Below are 25,145 nucleotides of genomic sequence, written 5' to 3' on the forward strand. Positions count from 1 at the left end.
TTCAGGCTGCCCCTTCTGGAGATACTCCTGCTGCAACAGTAGGCAAAACTCTCCATTTACATGTGTGAATACTGAGCAGAGACAGTGGAGAGTACTCAACCTCCCTCCCAAAGAGTGTGATGTCATCTTGCCAGCCAGCTGTGCCTCAGTGAAAATAGTATACACCTGTCAGTAGGTCAGATTTGTGGCTTTGTGTGTTGCAATCTGAGTTGACCCTCTGTTTGCACCCATACCTTGTTTTGGGCACAGTTAAAGCACACCTTTCAGCCATCTCGGCTTCGTTGAATTTGTCAGGTCATCCCCTTTTTCATGTCTCTGCAAGCATCATGTTTGGGAAGAAGAAACGCCCACTAGACACCAGGGAATTCATTATTATTATTTTTATTTATTTTTACATATTCATAAGGGGAGCGGCCCCTTGGGCAAGGGCCGCTCCCCAGGGGGCCAAATTATTTTTAGGCCATTTCTGCCCCAAACCCCAACCCCCCCAGGGGTAGATCATCTGAATATACACAACAGTGTGGTGGTGGCTACCAACCAGTATGGGCATGGTTATGCCCCCACCCCAACTGAAGGGGGTAAAAGTCTTTCATCTCTCCCCCTGCACACTAAAACATCTTATCCAGGGCAAGCAAGAGGACATTTGATTATTTGGGGTTTTGGTTTTACATTTGGGCCATGAGAGCTTGGCTAACTCTCAAAATCGTCCAACTTGGAATGGGGAGGGCTGCACTTTTTGGACTTTGGAACGCTGCCATGTAGAAAAATCCACAAGACCTAGATACATCTGAAAACCAGACATCTGGGTGAGTCCAGGGTGGTGTGCTTCACATGCACCCCGCACCATTTTTTTTTACCCACAATGCCCTGCAAACCTCCAACTTTGCTGGAAATCACACATTTTTTCCACACATTTGTGCTGGAACCATCTGGAATCTGCAGGAATCTACAAAATTCCTACCACCCAGCATTGTCTCATCTATTACGCTAAAAATGTTGCCCCACTTATCAGCCTAAAAATGTTTTTTTCAAACTGCCCTTTTGGACCCGCTTTGGTTCCCCCCTCAATTTCGACATGTTTTTGGCTCTTCCCTGTCACAGGCACTTGGCCTACCTACACAAATGAGGTATCATTTTTACCGGGAGACTGAGGGGAACATTGGGTGGTAGGAAATTTGTCCCGGTGTGGTGATCCCTCACAAAAAAGTGGGGATTTTTTTTTTTTCTTTTTTTTTTTAAAGCTACATTTGAGGTTTGCTGAGGATTCTGGGTAAGAAAACATTGGGAGATCCATGCAAGTCACACCTCCTTGGATTCCTTCGGGTGTCTAATTTTGAGATGTGTAGTATTTGATCATTTTGATATGTCCACATAGTATTTTGGGGCATTGCCTTTTGTGGGCACTAGGCCTACCCACACAAGTGAGGTACCATTTTTATCGGGAGACTTGGCGGAACACTGGGTGGAAGGACATTTGTGGCTCCTCTCCGATTCCAAAAATTTCTATCACCAGAATGTGAGGAAAAAGTGTTTTCTTCAGCCAAATTTTGAGGTTTGCAAAGGAATCTGGGTAACAGAACCTGGTAAGTTCCCCAACAAGTCACCCCATCTTGGATTCCCCCAGTTGTCTAGTTTTAAAAAATGCACAGGTTTGGTAGGTTTACCTAGGTGCCGGCAGAGCTAGAGGCCAGAATCTACAACTAGGCACTTTGCAAAAAACACATCAGATTTCAATGTAAAAATGTGATGTGTCCATGTTGCGTTTCTTGTCGCAAGCATTAGGCCTACCCACACAAGTGAGGTACCATTTTTATCGGGAGACTTGGGGAACACAGAATAGCAAAACAAGTGTTATTGCCCCTTATCTTTATCTACATTTTTTCCTTCCAAATGTAAGACAGTGTGTGAAAAAGGCGTCTATTTGAGAAATGCTCTGTAATTCACATGCTAGTATGGGGACCCTGGAATTCAGAGATGTGCAAATAACCACTGCTTCTCAACACCTTATCATGTACCCCTTTTGGAAATACAAAGGTTTTCTTGATACCTATTTTTCACTCTTTATATTTCAGCAAATTAATCGCTGTTTACCGGTATAGAATGAAAACCCATTGCAAGGTGCAGCTCCTCTATTGGCTCTGGGTACCTGGGGTTCTTGATGAACCTACAAGCTATAAATATCCCCGCAACCAGAAGAGTCCAGCATACGTAACTGGATAATGCTTTAAAAAATCTGACATCGCAGGAAAAAGTTACAGAGTAAAACGTGGAGAAAAATGGCTGGTTTTTTTTCACCTCAATTTCAATATTTGTTTTATTTCAGCTGTTATTTTTTGTTGGAAAACCTTGTAGGACACAAATGACCCCTTGCTTAATTCAGAACTCTGTCTACTTTTCAGAAATGTTTAGCTTTCCGGGATCCAGCAATGTTTTCTCACACATTTCTGTCACTAACTGAAAAGAGGCTGAAAGCACAAAAAATAGTAAAAATGGGGTGTGTCCCAGTAAAATACCAAAATTGTGTAGAAAAATGTGGTTTTCTGATTAAAGTCTGCCTGTTCCTGAAACCTGGGAAGATGGTGATTTTAGCACCACAAACCCTTTGTTGATGCCATTTTCAGGGTAAAACACCACAAGCCTTTGTCTGCAGTCCTTTTTTCCAGTTTTTTTTTTAAATGATTTTTTTGCTAGTTTCTTGGTCTCCTCCGGGGAACCCACAAACTCTGGTTACCCCTAGAATACCTAGGATGTTGGAGAAAAGAAGGATGCAAATTTTGCATGAATAGCTTATGTGGAAAAAACGTTATGAGGGCCTAAGCGCGAAGTGCTCCAAATAGCCAAAAAAAGGCTTGGCACAGGAGGGGAAAAGGCCTGGCAGCGAAGGGGTTGATAATCTGCTTGAAGGTTGGACATGCCAAAATACATGATTTTTAACACATTCGGGAAAAAAAGTGAAACAACTTTGTCTCTTACACGAGAAGAGCTCTGGGCTTCTTTAGAGTATGGCCTTATGCAGGACTGGAGTCATAGATTTCTATTTCTTTATGCCTTCCTTTAGAATCCACTTCCACCATCGTTCATTCAACTGTCAAGACAGGTTTGGGAGATCCGTCACCCTGGTGGCCCCAGTAGATACGGTTCGCAGGCATTTTTTAGAATCTCCTCCCAAGCTTGGAAGAGAGTCCGTAGTTTTGGGGTTCCTAGTAAAGATATTTAAAGGTTCTGATTTGTGTGAACTCACACTCTGGCTCTTATAACGTTAGTTTCGTAGGATTTAAATACTTTAAAAACGCTAGTGATTTACAATTGTGAGGGCTCCTTGATTGTGAGATATGTACGTTGTTGAAAATTAAATGTTAACTCATTTAATTTTTTTTATCAGGCCACTTGAACAAAGCTTTCTACTGATGCCTTAATTTCTCAGCATTACTTTTATTTTTTGGGAAATGCTATTGTAAAACATTTGGTATTGATAGGACTATTTGTGCCCTCTCTGTAGTGTGAGTAAATAGGTTAAAAAAGAATATTCCATGTACCAAGTGGCCTTTTTAGAAGGAATGTTTTAGTCACTTTTCCAGGTCTCCGCTCTAGACGGCGTGCATCCGCTGTCTCGAACCGAGACATGCTATATCTACTGTAGTGGCCTTCGACCTGCTTGTAGGTTTGCCGGCTTCCACGTCTCTCTGTTATTCCTTCTCCCCAATGATCATGGCAGGAATGCTTCTTGCCTCTTCCCGACTTAGGCACTCTCCTGAAAGCAGCGACTAACTACAGCTAAACATACACAGTCATTATTTTAATCCATTGTTGAGGGACTACTTTTTTTTGTGTTAAATGTGGGAACTGTCGATAAGGATGCCCCGACTCCCTTGCCAGGCACAGCATTGGACCTAAGAGCAAGCGCCTCTTGGGTCAGCAAAGCACTTCACGCTGCTGCCCCAGAGAAACTTCACCCAAGGCAGTGTGATCCCACCACAACTGGGAAACTCTTGCTCATTTAAGGCAAGAGCCGCCACTTGTTACTACTTCTCGTATGTGTAAAAAGCGAGCAGCCGTCGCTCAGGAGACTTTTTGTTATTTCTTTTCCTTCCTATGTTTTTGCCCATTTTAGTCATGAACACCATTGTGTTTTTCTGTGTGCTTGTGTTTCCATCTGCGTTCTTTTGTATGGATAAGGTTTCTTCTCACTCTGTGCACCTTCCCGGGCGGCTCTTGCCTTTCTTGTCTCTGGGCCTTGTGTGTTTTCCCTGCAAGTCTTGGAACCAGCCTTCACGTGTCTTGTGCCTGTTTCCCTATGTTTTTTACACATCTGACCCGACACTGGTGCATCAGTGGGTGTTGCGCGTCTGTGAACACGATGCACGTTGCTCATGGGTTTTTTGTTCTGTGTGCTACTGTGCCGCAGCCCATCTCTGTCAGCAGCTGGCTGGCAGCAGCATCTCTCGACGCCATTCAGCACTAAAACACCCGATCTCTGCCTGTGTTGAGCAACACAAAAGGATGATGGACGGAGTGCTGAACAATGCAAACACTCACCCCCAGACACAAATCTGGGTTTAATACATCGTTCTTTTGCTCCCCATGCCACCCGAGTTTGGACCCAGCCATATGCAAATCAGTCTTGACCCTGTTCCTAATGGGAACAGTCCAGCCCGGACTGCCAGGCCAGGTCCTCCCTGGACTAGAAACAAGAATCCTGGGACCGGTTTCAGGGTATCACCCTTCGTCAGCCAGGCTAGCTTGAATCCAGTAGCACAGTGAGCAAACGGCCCACATTTGGCCATACTCTTCCCACTTGGGGCGTTCACCACCCCCACCTCCCTCCCATTCACCATCCCATTGCCAAAGGCAATAGGTCGCCCATTGCCGAGACCTGTTGGCTTTGCCAATGCCTGTATCAAAGGCATGCCCAACTATTTTAAGTTTATATCGTTTATTTTTTGCTCATCTTCATCCTCTGCAGGGTTAATTAAATATAGCCTCAGAGACTATCATTTTGGCACTGACTTCTGCTCTGTGAGCGCCTCTCTCAAGTCTGCTGAGGTATTTGCACAGCTCTAGTCAGCACGGGTTTTTTCATTTTTATGTGTGTAAGGCGAACTTGGCTGTGAACCCTGCAGCAAGCTGAGTTATGCGCTAAATTGGTGGTTTGCTCTATAAACTATCTACCACGGTTCTCTATTTATGAATTTAAAATTACACACGTGTGTTGTTTATATACCGTCAAAATCAACTTGGCAGTAGGAGGAAATTATATGTTTACCAAAGGGTAAGTTGAAGCAAATAGCCGCTGCCGACCTTTGTTAATTACAGGTTTCTAAATAAGGAAGAGCCGCGTCCAGAGCGATAATGTTTGGGCTGTGAAGTTGAGGGAGTTAGAGGACTCTGTTGTTTTAAAAAGAAAACACGTCAAAGATCTAACCCAAAAAGAGGATTTTCAGAAAAAAATATAGCCTCCTCCTAAATTTTACAAACCTGTAATCCCCTGCTTCTCTTGAAGAAAGAATGCTCTTGAGAATCTATCCACAAGTTTAAAAAAAAATCAATAAATACCTTAATTGCTGAATGCAAACTTACCATTGCTTTGACATCAATATTTCTGACTTAACTTAAGAGTAAAAATTCAGTTCTGCTGGTGTCTGGCCCTGTGCGAGCTTGATTCAGCTCTTAATAATTGTATTTAGAAATGCTCGAGGGATTTAGTTATTATTTCTTTTTTTATTTAGAACTAATCTACGGACGTGATGTACTGCTAATACTTTACGGTGCTGCAGAGTTATAAAGAACTGAGCTATCTTACAATATTTTGGAAAGGCCTATCTTCTACCAAAACGTAATGCCGTTCTTAAATATTAATTTGTATAAGAAACCAAAGCCAACATGCTGAAGGTTACGTTAGGTTTGTTTTTTATTTAATTATTCTGTTATTTATCTTTTTTTTTGCGATGGTGACTCGATGGAACAAAAGCCATTCCTTTACATTTACCCATTTTTTTGAAGTACATTCTCACAGCCATGGTAACTGGCCAGTAAAGATTGTAATTTTTATACTGTGTGTTCGCAGCTGAATCCAAGCACTTTTGTTCTGTGTAAGTCTAGTGAAGTAAGATGTATAGTTAATGGCGACAGCCTGTGTTTGTTTCGTTTAGCCTGTTCATATTTGAGTATCAGCGTAAGTGTGAAAATCAGTTTCAGGTCCTCCTCGGCTGTTTTGAGACACTCCCATAACACGCTGTAAATTTCGAAAAGTGGATGTAGCAACCTTTAGCTATCAGTACCTAAAGTAATTGAATGTTTCTTGTTAAAGGTGAAAGACAATTCCATGCCTTACATTTCCTCTAGTGATCCTACTGGCTTTGGCTGACCTCTCACAAAGCTGGCTAATTGTCAGGAAACCCATACACTGTAGATACTATGTGCTGTTGTCTCTGAATCTGCGACCCGTTTTTTCGGTATTTGGTGTGGACCCCTTGTTCCCCTGCTCCTGGATTGGCACCTCTGGTGCCCTTAGAATTGTACTCTCGGGATTCCTCCATCATGCAACCATGAGGTCGGGCACCCAATTTACGTAAAGTAGGTAAACATGGATCCCTTACAGGTCTGGGCTGAGTGATGATGTACCCAGCTGCACATCCTAAAGCCTTTTTTGGTGACTGCTGCCTTGGTCAAAGTTAACTGTAAGAAAGGACCTCCTTTTACATGATTACCCCACCCCCCCACTTGTTAGTGCCCAGGGCCCCTGCTAACCAGGCTCTCTGGGGCAAATCTCTTTCCCAAAACTGTTGTGATGAATTGTCACAATTGGTAACACCTTTAGCTGCAACTGTATGTCCCTAGTAAATGCTATGTAGGTACCCAGGACATGTGGTACTAAGGACAGGCCCCCTGCAATCCGAAAGTGCAAATCTGACATGGTACACAGCCTGTGTGCCTTGTCCACTACACACTGCATGCAGTATAGGTAAGTCACACCTCTGGCAGGCCTTCCAGCCCTAAGGCAGGGTGCACTATACTGCATGTGTGGGCATAGATGCATGAGCAGTATGCCCCCTCTGGGTCCCTGACAAACCTGGGGCATAATAAGTGAACAGGGCACCATTTTACATGCATGTTCTGGACACTGGTCAGTTTGAGTTTCACAGCTACATGATGGCCACTCTGCACCCTGGGTTGTTTGGTATCAGACAACTCAGAATGATATATCTAAACTGGTACCATTATTGGATGTATTGTAGAATGTACCCAGGGGCCACCTTGGAGGTGCTCCCTGCAAAATTTACTTACCCTCCCATGGTTGCTGGCCAGTCACAACCAGCCTGCCACCACCAGACAAGATTCTGGAACCCTGGAGTGAGTGTGTGCTAATTGGATCCTGAGAACAAATCCCTTCCTGGGCAGAGGTATTACACCTGCCCCCCACAGGCATGTGCACAGCCCTGCCTCTGAGCTTCAAAGGGCTTACCACCCTTGAAACTCGACCCCCCAGCCCGGCTGCTAGCAGCAGATGACTGCCCCATTGCAAACCCCCACTTTTGGTGGGAGCAACAGCAGGAACATGCACAAAGGACCGGAGGAGTAACCACGCCCAGCTTGCACCATCCCAAAGTGTTGCATTTAATTTCCCCCCATCTTGCATGGTACAAAAATAGCATGTAGGGATAGGGAAACTACCTTTGACCACAGGAAGTGGTCACATAGTGGATGTAGCCACCCTAAGTTAGATGACTCATTGGTCACTGCTGGGTACTCCTCTAAGTGCCCACTAAATGCAGTATTTAGTGGTCACCCCTAGACCTCCATATCAGATTCCATGGACTCAAAAAGGACAGCAACAAAGAAGACCCAAGGATGAGAAATACATTCCTTCTGCACAAAGAAAATGTGCCCAACCCTGCCTGCTGCACCCAGGACTCGACAATCACTGCTGAGGGGTTGCATGGACTCTACAAAACTGCAGAGGACCTCCACCCTTCTGACAATCAGCAAAGATCTCCCTCCAGAGTGAAGGCATCACTCCCTGCAACAAAAGACCAGTGAAGTCCAGTTCACTGACCAGCTGCTGACCAAGGAACCCGATGCTTCAGCGGGACCAAATTTCACCTGACGGACCCAGAAGACAAATCCTACAAGTGTGCCATATTTAGTTGTACTGCAACCTCCATTGCCTGAACAGTGAAATAGCCCAGGGTACCGGTCACTCAACGTCAGACATCAAGAGGACTCCAGAACTCCAAAAGGACCAGGAGCAATCCCTAGTTGAGGGACTTTAGGACACACAAGAAGAGTTCCTGCTGACCTGCAATCCACCCTCAAAGTGACATGCCTTCTACTTCCAAGGGCACCTTTGCACACACTCTTGGCACCTGGCCTTCCTGAGCCCTGCACAGGAGAAACAGCTGTGCTCTAAGGGTCACCCACCCCTTGAGACCTCTACACTCCAAGGGGACCCGCCATACTCTCCTTGAAGTCCACTTGTGCATTACTTCTCCAAGTGGTCCCCAACAGTGGTTTTGCATCAGCTCCAAGGACTTTTCAGCAGCTATCCTGCCAAGCCAGGAACCGCCCGATCTCCCCCACAAGACTTCTTTATGACCCCAACCTAAAAACAAACGGACACACTAGTAAACGCATTGCCTGATTTTATATGCATTTAAAAAAAAATCCTCCCATTGATTCCTATGGTGTATAATTATGCACAAAAAGACTATTTTTGCTAAACTGTGAAAAATCATAACTTAAAAAGTACCTACCAGATTTTGATGATCTTGGTCTTAAACAATCTAAAGTATTTTTTTTATTGGTCTTGAGTTATTCATTTGAGTATGTCTTCATTTATTGATACTGTGAGTACAACAAATGCTTTGCACTTCCCCAAGATTGGCCTAACTGCTCCACCAAGCTACCATACAGATTAGAGTATTAGGTGGTCTAGTTGTTACCTCTGTAAACCAATGTGTTGTTGCCTGGACTCTGCACAGTGTCCCTGGTTTTGCACACTACATAGAGAGCCAGCCTCCTACATTAACCTCTCTAAGAAATGTGCAAATTGCACTACAGATTGTAGGTTTTATCTGCAATAAGTTTGCTCTTCTATTCAGCCATTTGGAGGGACATTTGTATGTGTCTATCACGTCTGTTTCAATCCCAAAATGTTCTCTGGTGAATCTCCTTTGAGTGTCCTTCCACTTCCCAGGTCTCTGGAGTTTACCAATTGGATTGCCTTGGCCATGTGTGACCACCCCTTCCTGTCCCAGGATAAGTCTGAACATAGCCCTAAATGCCTTGCCCTCACCACTCTTTTGAATTCTTTAGATTCCTAGAAGCAATGATCATTACTTTTGTACTATATAAAAGTGAAATCGAGGATATGAGTGCCATTTGATTGTACAGTTTTGGAGAATATATTTTGTCAAGAGGATTACTGTAAAATGCTCCTAATACCATATCACATTGAGGGGGTTATACATTTGCAATGATGAACTTTAAATCTGGATATGGACATTAAATTGAACTTGATCTTGACAAATAGATGGTACCTCCGGACACGTGTTGGCTGTGTCACATACATGTCGGCATTTTAGAAGAGGGAGATTTTAAAACAATAATCGGGAGAATGTTTTTCCCCCAGTGACTTCTATTAAAACAGAGGCAATTTCAGGAGGAGACAGCCAACATTAAGGCATTTTTGGCTTAAAAAAATCTGGAGTCTCCCGTTTGAACTGGGTCTGTTGGCATGGTGGCAGTGCTCTAATTGAAGGCTATGATGTTTTAAATCAAATATGAAATAAAGGAAACTGAATTATAGAAACATTTGAGTACATTTTCATTTGATATATCTTGTTTTCTGACAATTGAAAATTATCCTACGTTTGAGGCAATAACAATGTTGGATGAGTCCAGCACCTTAGAAATGTCAGGTTCTTCCCCAGTTTACCTAGGGAGCTGATCCATATGCTTCCTCCCTCCCAGTGTGTGTGTGTGTGTGTGTGTGTGTTTTTAGAGAAGGAGGGTGGTGCCGAGTTCTTCTGCCCTCTTTTTGAAGTGAGAAAAACATGTAGGATTACACTAATGTCTAGGGGTGCTATTCCTCCTGTCCCCATCTAACCCTAGGAAGCTTGGGCCAGATGTACAAAGCTATTTTGCAGACGCAATTGATGAAATTTGCTTTTGCGACCGCAAAATAGATGTGTAGCATGTACCAGCCATATTTTGCGAGTCAGTAACCTATTACCGACTCACAAAAAGGTATTGCGACTTGCTATTATCTTTCTTCCCATCCGGCTAGGAACAGAGAGGCACATGGCTTTCCGTGTCCTTTCGGGCATCCTCTGAGACCACGCTTCTCCTCTCACAACATTGCGGCCTGGAGGGGCGAGCTTCAAGGCTGGGGACCCCACCAAACATGGAGCCAAGTCTCCCTGTCCTCTCGGGCCAGGGGGGGACTCTTCACCCGACCGGCCAGAATGAATCTTCATTCCCCTCCACCACGCTACCTTTGCTTTGTGGCTTGGGAAGCAGCAGCGATTCCTCAAGAAAGAGGTGCCCGCTTGTGCCCTAAGGGCACTGCAGAGAGGGTGCTTGTCCATGCCAGATCAATGGGATCCTCGAAACCTCACCTACATCAGGGAAGGAGGGAGCCACAAACACAATGACACTGGGCGCTTCCTTGCGCCCTGGACAAATAAAGATGGAAACAAAGCGCTCTGGGCAAGGATTAAAGCGTTCTTATTGGGCTGATGCTCTTAAGACACCCTCCATGCGCTCTACAAGAGCAAGGGGCACTCCACTCATAGCACAGCAGCAGGTCAGTCCCAAGGTGGTTCCTGGCGAGTCCTTCCAGGCAGCATCTAGTGTCCAGTCCATCAGTGTCTCTGTTCTGTCTCTGTCTAAAAGTGCTCTAAAAATCAGGGGGCTACAGCCCCTCTACTTATACTCAGAAATGCCTTTGTTCAAGGAGTAACTTTAAAAGAGTCCTTTCAAGTGATGCCCAACACCCTTTCAACCCAGCCCTGTCACCAGACATCGGAATGGGGGTAATAAGTCCATTGTGTGAGGTCAATACACAGCCTATTCACATGTAAGATGTGAACGACCATCCCTCTCCTCAGCCCAGCAAGACCATCAGTATTTAGATGCCTCCACTGTCACGCCCTGCCCCTCCTTTTTGATGGCTGTCTGGAAAGTCTGCACCAAGAGCTTTCACTCTTCCCCAGATGTGGATTTGAGTCAAACCGCAAAGCACAAGAATCAGAAGCACAGAGAAATGCCCACTTTCCAAAAGTTCCTTTATAAAACACTTTCCAAAAGTGACATTTCTACAATGGTAATAAAAAACAAATCCACCTACACCAGTAAGCAGCATTTCTCAATACTATTCCAACTATACCCAACCACCCACACTACCCCAAATAAATCATAAAATACCACTTAGACATAGGCAAGGACATTTCCAAGGCAAGCCTATGAGACAGGCAACAATCACAGCAGTGAGAAACCAAATAGGCTGTTTATCACTATTAGGACAGGCCACACAACAAGGGACATGCCTACTGCTTACCTACACAGCCCCCTGCCCAGAAGGCTAACTAGGGCCTACCTTAGGGGTGACATATGTAGTAAAAGGGGAGTTTCAGGCCTGACAAGTAAACTTAGATGTCAGGTCCATGTGGCAGTAAACTGTGCATGCAGGTCCTGCAGAGGCAGGCCTGAGACAGATTTGACAGGCTACTTGTGTGGGTGTTGCAAGTTGCGCTGCAGGCCCACTAGTAGCATTTAATTTACAGGCCCTGGGCATAAGGGATATCAGTGTACAAGGGACTTGCAGGTAAATGAAATAAGCAAGTCAGGTGTAAGCCAATCATATCAAGTTTAGAAGGGAGAGCACATGCACTTTAGCACTGATCAGCACTGATCAGCTGTGATAAAGTGCCCAGGTGCAACACTTATTGAGGGTACTTTTGAATCCTTCAGCAAAGCCTTCATTGGATTTTCTGACAGTCTAATTGGCATCTCCCTACTTTTGCACAGTTGTCCTCAGGTGCACCTTCCTATCTGTGGAATTTGGAGGCGTTAAGCAGAAGTCCTTATGTGGCAAGTATCCTACCACTCAGCCTCTTATATTGTTACTGAGTTGCCTATAGTTTTATCCTCCTTTTCTGTTTTGGATATGGTTGGATTCTTGGGAAAAGGTCAGGTTTGCTTTGTTCCTCTACTAATTTGAGTGTTTCTTTTGTTTATTCTTGGGCTTCTAACTTCAGGGATTCCACAGTCTGGTCACCTTGCTTCAGCACTTATGGAGTATTCTGAGAGGTAGCCTCACCACTTTAGATGTTAAGGCTGAATCTACTTTGCAAAACCGAGACCGCTTCTGTCTTTGTATATGACGTTTGCTCACCCCCAAACCTTCATGAAAATGGCTCCTTAAATAGGAGGGGGTGGGGGGTCTTTTTGTTTCTGAGACGTTGTGGTTTCCTTTCTCTGTTTTCACTGTTATTAGCCCTTGTCCTTGGGTCTCCTAACTACAGGGCATTCCTTTGTTTGACTCTTCTCCCCATATGAAGTAGTTGTAGCATCAGTGATCAAGGGTTAGTTCTGTCAGTTCTTCTGGTATTATCCAGATTATCCTTGGTTGTAGGTCTAGCTTACCCAGTCAAACTGGGTCCCTCTCTCTAGTAGAAGAGGTTGCTTGTGGATTTGAATTGTGGACAGTTTTTTAAATTAATCCTATGAGTTTGGAGAGGCAGTTACCACAGTCCTGTACCTATAGCCCTAAAGGCGCTTCTCTAAGACAAGCGACCTGTCTTATCTCTTGCCTAAGTAGCCACCAGCCTCCTCTTTAGAGAAAATAATGCCTAGGGATCTGGAAGCCAAGAAATGTTGTAGAGGATGAGGCCTGTTAGCAGTTGGACCACATATGTAAGTATATTTTTGTATCCTATTATGGTTGGCAAAACTTAACCTCCTGGCAATGACCTTCCTTGACCGTGCATCATTTGAGTCTAAAGGAAAGGAGACTTGGGACTAAAAGTTCAAGAGCTGCTACAGTGCTTTTAACATTTTCCTTCTGCCATACTGTGCCTGCATGTTGGTGCAGAATTTCTGTGGATATGCCTGTAGGCAGTGCTCTGCTATTGTGACCCAAACAAATGTGAGAAGTCTCTATTAATCAATTTGTGGAACATTTAACTGCTTCAATATTTGTAACAGCTGATGCGAGGGAGCACGATTATCTGAACTCAATTTGAATCCATGTCTAAGTTGATGAAGGTGCTTCCGTCCATTGTTACCAACAATTGGATAGTAATCTTTTGCTGAGTATTCTGAAAAAGATCTCCTTGTGCTTCTCTTACAGGGAAACTGTGCGAACATGACTGAAGCTTTAACACGATATGAAGAAGAGCTGGGCAAGCTGTATTGTCCTGTGGAGTTTACAAAGGAGACTGTGTGTGTTCCATCTTACATGGAATTGTATCCTTCGTGAGTGTGGGCTAGTAATACACTTTAATCTAATGCAGTACTTTTACACTATTTGAAATTCTGATTTCAGTTGTTTGTTTACATTAACATTTGTGAATGGTGGGACAGTCAGTTGGCTCATTACCGTTTGCTTCAGGCATTTCACCTATTTATAAAATGACTGTTACAGAGCAAGCGATCTTTCGGTATTTGGCCCACATATTATTAATAATGTGGTATTTATGTTGGTCATCACATTCTAATTATTCATTGCATTTATTCTAAGAATAGGGTAATGCGTTTTATGAATAGCTGGCTAAATTAGTTGCATGTTGCATATTTAAAGGCTAATCCAAATGTGTCCCATCGACATTCACGTTAGTTAGATTTTAGCCCAAGCGTTAGCTACCTGATCTGTTTAATGCTTTTAGCTTATTAGGGGAAGTATGGCAACAACTCATAACAAATTCTTGTCTTAATACCTTGTTCTAGATTTAATCGTTACTCATTGCAAGTGGGAAATCTTTGTCTGGACCTCAAATTTGTAATGTCGCAAACTGAGAGATCCTCTGAATACTAATTCCTAGTGTGTACTGATCAGAAGGTGCAAGCAGTTTTCTTGGTTTCGATGATCTGAACTCTAAGCTGAGCGGTTCAGTTTGGTGACTTCTCCATTGTGCATTTCATTCAATGGCAGCTGTTGAGCTTTGAAAATGGTGAAGCGTAAATACACAAGCAAGTGAAGGAAGCAAGCCTGATGTCCTCCAGTAAAATTTGTGGTAGGATCTCTCCACAGGAGAACATTAAAACACGAGATGAAGTATGCATTTTACAGCACTAATTCATATAAATTTGCTAAATGTAATATGTTCCAAAAGGACACTTGAAATATTCCAATACCTTCATGGAACAGCATGGAAGCCGAATTGCTCTCGGGAGTGTAAAAGGTTCATCCACCCCCAGGAGGCTTTAGAGATATTGGTGGCAGAATGGTGTGTTTTCAGAATAATTTTACTAAAAAGTGGCAAAAGCTTTAGGTGATAAGTACAGTACAATTTTGCCAGATCTACCATTTTCATAGCATTTTTCGTCAAGTCCAAGTTTGGATTTTTTTTTTTTTCCATAGTTTTCTTTTAAGTAAATTCTCAGTATTATTTCATGACAGCCATGTCGGCCAAGCCGCTATAACCACCCAGTCTTGTGCCGCACACGGCTGTCCTGTCCCTGCAGCCAACCCCCCTGACCACCTAACCCCACTCTGCGCACGGCCTTTGGCCATGCGCAAAGGTATTTAACATGAGGCCTGTGTGGCTCCCCCTCCCCCAGCCAACTTCGTCCCCATACCCTAGGCTCCAGACTTGTAGAAAAAAGATTGGGGGGAACGGGACCACATGGCCCTCCTCCCCTGGCCGATTTCGGCCCTGGGGACCCCATCTCCCGACATTAATTTAATTTTTTTTTGGGGGGGGGGGGGCGGGGGGAAAGCGGGGCGCATGACCTCCCTCCACAGGGTGATCTTGTTACTGGGGAGCCCATTCCTCAAGGCCAGGTATTTTGTTTTTTTTCTGGGGTATAATATCAGCCACCACGGACCCCATCCCCTGGTGCTCAGCCTAAACATTTTATTTATTTGGGGAGGGAGGGGCTCACCGCTGCTGCGCGGCCCCCGTACTCAGCCCTATCTTCCCCAGGGACCCCATCCCCCGGGGACCGACCATGTGAGAGCAATAGTTTCCTCTGTTCCCCCACCCCTCAAACTTAAACAGCCCCAGGTATGTGGTGGTCCCGGGGAGTGGGGTGGGAGTCAGAATCAGACCCCCTATCTTATTTAAATTTAGCCCTAGGGAGGTGGCAGTCCCTGGGACTTTGGTGGGGCCAGGTGGCTCCCCCTGCATTTGATTGGAAAATCTGCCCCGGTTAGGTGGCGGTCCCCAGGGCTAAGGGAGGCCGGCTGGCCCCCTTCATTTCATTGGACATTCTGCTCTGGGGAGGTGGCGGGAGGCTGCATTTCATTCAACAATCTGCCCCAGGAAAGTGGGGGTCCCCAGGGCTGAAGGAGGGGCTGGGCGGGCTCCACACATTTCATTCAACAATCTGCCCCAGGGTGCCGGAGGGGGAGAGCGGGCATCCCCACACATTCAAAATTTAAATTCCCACAGGACTTAGTCCACACAGGGGCTGCATTTAAATATTTGTTCTTTTGTGGGGAGGGGGGCGGTCAGGGTGTCCCCACCCTGGTCCCTTTTCTTATTTTTTTATATTGTTTTTTTTTCTGGGACTCAGTTGAAGCGGAGTCCCAAAATGGCTGCCAGCACTTCCTTGTTGAGGTGCTGACAGCCAATCAGATCTCAGCACAAGATCGGGAGGGTTCGCGGAGCCTTTGTGTCCCTATACATACAAATTTGATTTTTCTATAATTGTTCAAAAACTACTGAACGGATTTACACCAAATAACAAAACGTTAGCTTTTTGGACGAAGAGCTACCTTTCTGCCAAATTTTGTGTAATTCTGTCCTTTGGTTCGGTGCTGTTCTTGGTCAAAATCCCAATGGAAAAATGATTGGGGAAAAAGCCTGTTGGGACCCCTTTTTCTCAGCCCCCGCTTGATGCATCACCGCAAAACTTATCAGACCGATGCTGAAGTGAGCATCATATTTTTTTGTGCAGAGCAACGTGAAGATTCATCAAATGGCGCCAAAGTTATTAGCAAAACAAAAAACACTTTTTCTATAGAAATTAGGTCCCCTACTAGGTAATATGTGTGTGTGAGTATGTATATATATATATATATATATGTCTGATGGCATGTGTAGCTGCAGATACACATGCTGTGCATATCCCGCCATCTAGTGTTGGGCTTGGAGTGTTACAAGTTGTTTTTCTTCGAAGAAGTCTTTTCGGGTCACGAGATCTAGGGACTCCTCCCATTTCGGCTCCATTGCGCATGGAAGCAGACTCCATCTTAGATTGTTTCCTTTCCGCCATCGGGTTCGGACGTGTTCCTCTTCGCTCCATGTTTTGGAAAGTTAGTTAGATATCGGAAAATTTGACAGCATTGTTTGCATTCAGTATCGGGTTAGTTAACGCAGATCGACACCAAATTTTGAAGAGCTCCGGTGGCCCTTTGGGGTTTTGATTCCCCGGCGGGGCCTGGTCGGCCAAACCATGTGCATCTACAAGACTAATGGAACGGACCCCATTCCGCTTCTGCCCCGAATGCCACAACAAGTATCCTTACACAGATCAACATTTGGTCTGTAATTTGTGTTTGTCTCCCGAACACAAAGAGGATACCTGTGAGGCCTGTCGAGCGTTTCGGTCGAGGAAAACGCTGAGGGACCGGAGAGCAAGAAGGCTTCAAATGGCGTCGGCGCCGTCAGGACACCACGATTTGGAGGAAGAAGAAACCTCCATTGAGATACCGGCACAGAACAGACTCGGCCCGAGACACTGGTTCAGAACAATCTCGACATCGAGATACCGGCACGGAGATGAGTCGCCACCGAGAGATCGGAACACCGAAACTCAAAAAAGTGGCTTCAGAGCCAAAAAAGAATGTTGAAAAGGTTTCGATACCAAAACATCCGGCTTCGGAGCCGAAAAGAAGTTCCTACACCTAGGAACAAGGGCTTTCCACACAAATGCAAAGCCATAAATTTGGCCAAGAGCTAGAAGCAGGGGAGCCAGATTATACACAGAGAAGGCTCCATATCCAAAAGGAGACGGGGAAGATAAGAACTCTCCCTCCTATAAGGATGAAAAGGAAACTGGCTTTCCAAGATAAACAACCACAGGCAAAGGTGGCAAAACTAGTAACTCCGCCACCATCACCACAACGCTCACCGCAATCATCACCAATTGCTAGCCCACCTATGATGCAGTCTCCAACGCACACAGGGATGAGCCAAGATGACCCAGATGCATGAGATCTTTATGATGCACCTGTGTCAGATAAGTCCCGACTGTTACCCAGCAAGACCATCACCACCTAAAGACAGTACTGCTTACACACAGGTGGTGTCCAGAGCAGCTGCGTTTTTTACAACGTGACACTGAACCGATTGAAGATGACTTTTTATTTAATATTCTGTCGTCCACACATAGTCAGTACCAGAGCCTTCCGATGTTACCGGGAATGTTGAAACACGCAAAGCAAGTATTTCAAGAACCCGTAAAAGGCAGGGCCATCACTCCTAGGGTGGAGAAAAAGTACAAGCCTCCACCAACAGACCCTATGTACATCACGCAGCAACTGACGCCTGACTCAGTAGTAGTAGGCGCAGCACGTAAAAGGGTGAATTTACACACCTCCGGAGATGCACCACCACCCGACAAAGAAAGTCGCAAGTTCGACGCAGCGGGGAAAAGAGTTGCAGCACAAGCAGCCAATCAATGGCGCATTGCAAATTCTCAGGCTTTGCTGTCAAGATATGACAGAGCCCACTGGGATGAAATGCAGCACTTTATTGAACATCTGCCCAAAGAATTCCAAAAGCGTGCACAACAAGTCGTAGAAGAGGGCCAAAGTATCTCGAATAACAAGATACGATCGGCAATGGACGCAGCAGACACAGCTGCAAAAACTGTAAATACAGCGGTCACAATTCGGAGACACGCATGGCTACGCACCTCAGAACTCAAGCCTGAAATCCAACTGGCTGTGCTTAATATGCCTTTTAATGGACAGCAGTTGTTTGGGCCGGAAGTGGACACAGCTATCGAGAAGCTGAAAAAAGATACAGATACGGCCAAGGCCATGGGCGCGCTCTACTCCCCACAGAGCAGAGGCACTTTTAGGAAGATACAATTTAGAGGAGGTGTTCGGGGCCAAACCACAGAACCCTCAACCTCACAAACCAGGCCTACATACCAGAGCCAGTATCAGAGAGGAGGCTTTCGGGGACAATACAGAGGTGGACAGTTCCCTAAAACTAGAGGGAAGTTCCAAAGTCCAAAGACCCCTCAAAATAAACAGTGACTTCAGTGTCACAAATCCCCAACACATAACACCAGTGGGGGGGGAGACTAACAGATTTTTACCAAAATTGGTAAGAAATAACAACGGACTCGTGGGTCCTAGCCATCATCCAACATGGTTATTGCATAGAATTCCTACAATTACCACCAAATGTGCTTCCAAAAACACACAACATGTCCAAACAACACATGGATCTATTACAGCTAGAGGTCCAAGCGTTGTTACAAAAAGATGCAATAGAACTAGTACCCAATCATCAGAAAGGAACAGGGGTTTACTCCCAAAAAGGACAAAACTCTAAGACCCATATTAGATCTCAGAACACTAAATCTTTACATCAAATCAGATCACTTTCACATGGTGACACCTCAGGACGTAATCCCCTTGCTCAAACAACAAGACTACATGACAACATTAGATCTCAAGGATGCGTACTTCCATATACCCATACATCCTTCACACAGGAAATACTTAAGGTTTGTAATCCAAGGAGTACATTACCAGTTCAAAGTGTTACCATTCGGGATAACAACAGCACCAAGGGTATTTACAAAATGCCTTGCAGTAGTAGCGGCACATATCAGAAGACAGCACATACACTTGTTCCCGTATCTAGACGATTGGTTAATCAAAACCAACACACAAGAACAGTGTTTTCAATACACAAAATACGTCATAGAAACACTTCACAAACTAGGTTTCTCACTAAACTACCAAAAATCACACCTACAGCCGTGTCAAATACAATACTTAGGAGCAACAATCAACATAAAAAAAGGGATTGCCACTCCAAGTCCACAAAGGGTACAAGCATTCCAAAACGTAATACAAAGCATGCACTTAAACCAGAAGTATCAGGTAAAATTAGTGATGAAACTACTAGGCATGATGTCCTCATGCATAGCCATTGTCCCAAACGCAAGATTACACATGCGGCCCTTGCAACAGTGCCTAGCAACACAATGGACACAAGCACAGGGTGAACTACAAGATCTAGTGTTGATAGACCGCCAAACACACACCTCGCTACAATGGTGGAATCATATAAATTTAAATCAAGGGCGGCCTTTCCAGGACCCAGTGCCTCAATACGTGATCACAACAGATGCTTCTGTGGTAGGGTGGGGAGCACACCTCAACCAACACAGCATCCAGGGACAATGGGACACTCAGCAGAAACAACTTCACATAAATCAGCTAGAACTACTAGCAGTGTTTCTAGGGTTGAAAGCATTTCAACCGCTAATAGCCCACAAATACATTCTTGTCAAAACAGACAACATGACAACAATGTATTACTTAAACAAACAGGGAGGCACACACTCATCACAACTGTGTCTCTTAGCACAAAAAAATTGCCATTGGGTGAATCGCAATCACATTCACCTAATGGCGCAATACATCCCAGGAATTCAAAACCAGTTGGCAGACAATCTCGGTCGAGATCACCAACAGATCCACGAATGGGAAATTCATCCCCAGATACTACAAACCTACTTCAAAAACTGGGGAACACCGCAAATAGACCTATTTGCGACAAAAGAAAATACAAAATGCCAAAACTTCGCATCCAGGTACCCACAGCCTCACTCCAAGGGCAATGCGTTATGGATGAGTTGGTCAGGGATATTTGCTTACGCTTTTCCCCCTCTCCCACTCATTCCGTATCTAGTAAACAAACTGAACTCAAACTAACACTAATAGCACCAACTTGGGCACAACAGCCTTGGTACACAACACTACTAGACCTGTCAGTAGTGCCTCATATAAAACTACCAAACAGACCAGATCTGTTAACTCAACACAAACAGCAGATCAGACACCCGAATCCATTATCGCTCAATCTAGCAATCTGGCTCCTGAAGTCTTAGAATTCGGACATCTAAACCTCACACAGGAATGTATGGAGGTCATCAAACAGGCTAGAAAACCTACTACAAGACATTGCTACGCAAATAAATGGAAACGATTTGTTTATTACTGTCATAATAATCAAATTCAACCATTACACGCATCCGCTACACACATTGTAAGCTACTTACTACACTTACAAAAATCTAAGTTAGCTTTTTCATCCATTAAAATACATCTCACAGCAATTTCAGCTTATCTGCAAATTACACATTCAACTTCACTATTTAGGATCCCAGTCATAAAAGGTTTTATGGAGGGTCTAAAAAGGACCACTACACCGAGAACATCACCAGTTCCTTCGTGGAACCTCAATATTGTATTAACGAGACTCATGGGTCCACCATTCGAACCCATGCACTCTTGTGAAATTCAATACTTAACTTGGAAAGTAGCCTGCCTAATAGCTATCACATCTCTCAGAAGAGTAAGTGAAATACAAGCCTTTACCATACAGGAACCCTTTATACAAATACACAAACATAAAGTGGTTCTACGTACAAATCCCAAATTTTTGCCAAAAGTTATATCACCATTACACTTAAACCAAACTGTGGAACTCCCAGTGTTTTTTCCACAACCAGACTCTGTAGCCGAAAGAGCATTACATACATTAGAAATAAAAAGATCTTTAATGTACTACATCGATAGAACCAAACAGTTTCGCAAAACAAAACAATTGTTTGTAGCTTACCAAAAACCTCATACGGGAAATCCAATATCCAAACAAGGCATTGCCAGATGGATAATAAAATGTATTCAAACCTGTTATGTTAAAGCTAAGAGAGAACTGCCTATTACACCAAAGGCACACTCCACTAGAAAGAAAGGCGCCACAATGGCCTTTCTAGGAAATATACCAATGACAGAAATCTGTAAGGCAGCCACATGGTCTACGCCTCATACATTCACTAAACATTACTGCGTGGATGTGTTAACAACACAACAAGCCACAGTAGGACAAGCATTACTAAGAACTTTATTTCAAACAACTTCAACTCCTACAGGCTAAACCACCGCTTTTGGGGAGATAACTGCTTACTAGTCTATGCACAGCATGTGTATCTGCAGCTACACATGCCATCGAACGGAAAATGTCACTTACCCAGTGTACATCTGTTTGTGGCATGAGACACTGCAGATTCACATGCGCCCTCCCACCTCCCCGGGAGCCTGTAGCCGGTGTAAGTTGATTAAAATTAAACTAGTACATTTGTAAATTTGTAAATATAATACTTTCAGTCACATTATGTACATACATACTTACTCCATTGCATGGGCATTATTACTATATACACAACTCCTACCTCACCCTCTGCGGGGAAAACAATCTAAGATGGAGTCGACGCCCATGCGCAATGGAGCCGAAATGGGAGGAGTCCCTCGATCTTGTGACTCGAAAAGACTTCTCTGAAGAAAAACAACTTGTAACACTCCGAGCCCAACACTAGATTGCAGGATATGCACAGCATGTGAATCTGCAGCGTCTCATGCCACGAACAGATGTACACTGGGTAAGTGACATTTTCCATATACATAGAGGCAGAGAAATAAAGGTGAAATGAGTTGGGCGTTTAAAAAAAAGTTTGTTTCTCCATAAAGCTCCCAGGAAATTTTGTCCCAGGCAATTTTGTTACAACTACAGCAAAAACGTTGAAAACGATTCATAGAAGACTTAGCATGAAAGCGGAACTCGCCTCAAAGTACGCTTTTGTTGGTTTGGTGTATATTTTTTCAGCCATTGCATAGATATTTGCATCCAAAAAAGTTGCTTGGTGGGCTTTAAAGCATTAACACTTTTGTATATCTTGGCCAGTTTAGTTAGTCGGTAGCACTGAGAGCTGATCACATACTGAAAGTTCAAAAATAAAAGCCTCCCAATTGGAAAAGGTGCTTTTTTTTCTCACACTATTGAGTTAGGGTCTACGGCCAAAACGTAAAGGCTGCAGACTGTAAAGCTCTCTTGTGGCAACTATTGCAGAAGTGTGGTATGGGCACTGCATTCCAAAAAAGAAAAAAAGAGCCATCTCCAAGGGAACAGTGAGCTCAAACTCATCTCAAAGCCATAATTTGGGGAGTTCGGAACCCTCTGTGGGCTCCCCCAAATGATTGTAGTGTTTAAATTTGTAACAATAGACAAAAATAGACTACTTCACAAGGTTTTGGACTCAGTGCATCTAAAATGGAAGTGGTAGTCTGCAACCTCGATAAGTCGACAATCGACTCAATACACCTAGGTTAACCCCCACAGTCCAAGGTTTTGACAGCTGACCCGCAGACTATGTGCAGCATCTTACATGTGTTGAGTCATTGGCCTACTTGTTGAGGCTGCGAACTGCCAGTGCCATTTTGCGTGTATCGAATCTGCAGACCACTCAAATTTAAAGGCCATTTAAAATTGTAAAACATAACTTTTTCTGCATATACATGTCAACCTAGGTACTTTGGCATCATTAATAATTTTCAGGCAGTCGAATATAATGAACACAAATTTTATGTAGTCCGCAGGTCCTCTTGTGACACCATGGAAGCAGTGCATCCATCAGCAAGGGCTGTACTTGTGTAGTCTTTTAAAGAGTTTTCTAAATTTGATTGTCTGCCTGCTTAGGTACCCTTCTACACATGATGTAGTGCAGTTTCTTTGGCAACAAGTGTAAGAAGCACCAATTTGGTGAGAAGCAGGAGACGTGAGACAGTGTTGCTGGAACCCACTTCTCCCAAATATGGCACATTCGGGTGAGGTGAATCTTCCAGGACCATGGAATGCAGCAGCACCCTAGGAGTAAGATGTGCAGTGGCTTAATGAGGCCATTTAAAAATATAAACAGTCCCAGGTGTGGGAATTCTTCACCCATCCGGTAGGGGAGAAAATGAATTCATGCAGGGTAGCAAGCAATCTCTCGGAAATGAAGCTTAGACGGAAGACAAATGGCTTCTACTCCTTCGGCACCTCAACCTTGCATAGACACACATGTTAAGCATGAGAAGGAGATACACTATTGGCAGAAGAAAACAGTATGTGCAAAGTTGTAGAAGGGCACAATATTGCCTTGCATTCCTCAACAAACGCTACAGAAGCAACAGGATGAGACCAGTCCATGCAAGGTGGTTATGTGGTATGTAGAGAAAAATAAGAAGCTTGGAGAAGAGTAGATGAAGGAACACTTCTACCAAAGAAAAAGAAGTGTCTGTTCAACTGAAAACCACTATTTATAAAGAGTGTGTGTCTCTTATCTCTTGGGCTATGATAGCTGCTCGTGGAAGTTGTGCTGAAGGGCCTAGCTGATGTCAAGGCTATGTGGCCAACCACTGTTGATGGTAGGGTGTAGGGCCTGGCTGCGGATTAGGGTTAAGCCGCCCGTGGTGGATTGGATACAGGCCATTTAAGTACAACACATTATAAATAAACAATGAAATTCACTGAAAAATATATAGTTACAACTCAGTCATAGTTGTGCCTCAAAATCGGAAAACCTTTTGCTAGTTATGGTTACAAAGACAGATAACACCAGATGACTGACAGCGCCCACCACCCACTTAACACCTATTTGCCAATGACAGACACACAGAAGGAGAACAACATGGTGGGCGCCATGATTTATGACGGTTGTTGTGTGTATTCATAACTGATGGCTGATGAATTTCTGTGATTTTACATGTTTGCGCCAGAATCATAACTGTTTTTAACTGTGTTTTTTCAGTACATAAATATGTGTATTGGGTGGCATGTGTAGCTGCAGATACACTTGCTGTGCATATCCTGCCATCTAGTGTTGGGCTCGGAGTGTTACAAGTTGTTTTTCTTCAAAGAAGTCTTTTTTCGAGTCACTGGATCGAATGACTCCCTCTCTCAGTGATAGTGCGCATGGGCATCAATTCCTTTGTTAGATTGTTTTCTTTCCACCGTCTGGCTCGGACGTGTTTCCTCTCACTCCGAGACTTTTGTTTGGAAACTTTATATTCACTTTATTATACCGTCGGTATAGTTTCGACCGTGTTTCCATCTGCAATCGATCCAATAGTACTGTTGGGATAAAAAAAAACGTCCTTTTAGGCGCTTTCTCCCTTCTTGGGCTTGTTGCGGCCTACCACGCCATAGCTTGATGGATTGGACTCCATTCTGATTCTGTCCTTGATGCCACGCGAAATTCCCTTACACTGACCAGCACGTGGTATGTAATCTTTGCCTTTCTCCTGAACATCGAGAGGAAGATTGTGAAGCCTGTCGGTTGTTTCGGTCGAAAAAGACACTGCACAACCGGAGAGCAAAAGACTCAAAATGGCATCAAAATATACAGAGTCCACTGACACCTTAGAGGAGGAGCAGGCACAGTTGGCTGTTTTGATTCAGGATTCCGACTCCGAACCAGGATTAGAAGAAGACAACCAACCTATCACAGCTGCTCAGCATGTGAGTACACCTGCCCCTACGCCCACTTCCAAAAAATCTACTAAAACCTTGGTTGCACCACTGCTAGAAAGCCATGGTCCCACCCGAAAAAAGAAATTGTTGGCAACCGGCCCTCGGGTTCAGCGCCGAAAAAAGGCCAAGTTAACCCATCAACAAGCCACACGTTTCGGTACCAGAGTTGAGTAAATAGATAAGAAGCTCTACCTCTGAGCCGCCTACATTCTTCGGAGTCAAAAATACAGCTTCCGGCTTCGGAGCCAAAACCTCAGCTCATTTCTTTGGGACTGAAAAAACTAAGCACTGTTTCAGAGCCGAAAACATCCTTCTACACAGAAGAGACAAGACTTTCGAGCCCTTTAAAGCATATGCCCAAGACAACTAGTGAACAAT

The 25,145-nt window shown here is 44.2% G+C and overlaps 1 protein-coding gene across 2 annotated transcripts in view; it reads left to right on the top strand.

The window, feature by feature from the left end:
- Positions 1–25,145, top strand: part of SMS (spermine synthase) — a 679,013-nt gene that overhangs the window by 629,050 nt on the left and 24,818 nt on the right. For both annotated transcript variants that reach the window (XM_069204737.1, XM_069204738.1), the window contains one exon: positions 13,352–13,467. In XM_069204737.1, coding sequence (XP_069060838.1) covers positions 13,352–13,467 — 116 coding nt within the window. The remainder of the gene's footprint in view (positions 1–13,351; positions 13,468–25,145) is intronic.

Source organism: Pleurodeles waltl, chromosome 8 (genome assembly GCF_031143425.1).
Source record: "Pleurodeles waltl isolate 20211129_DDA chromosome 8, aPleWal1.hap1.20221129, whole genome shotgun sequence".
Classification (NCBI taxonomy): Eukaryota; Metazoa; Chordata; class Amphibia; order Caudata; family Salamandridae; genus Pleurodeles; species Pleurodeles waltl.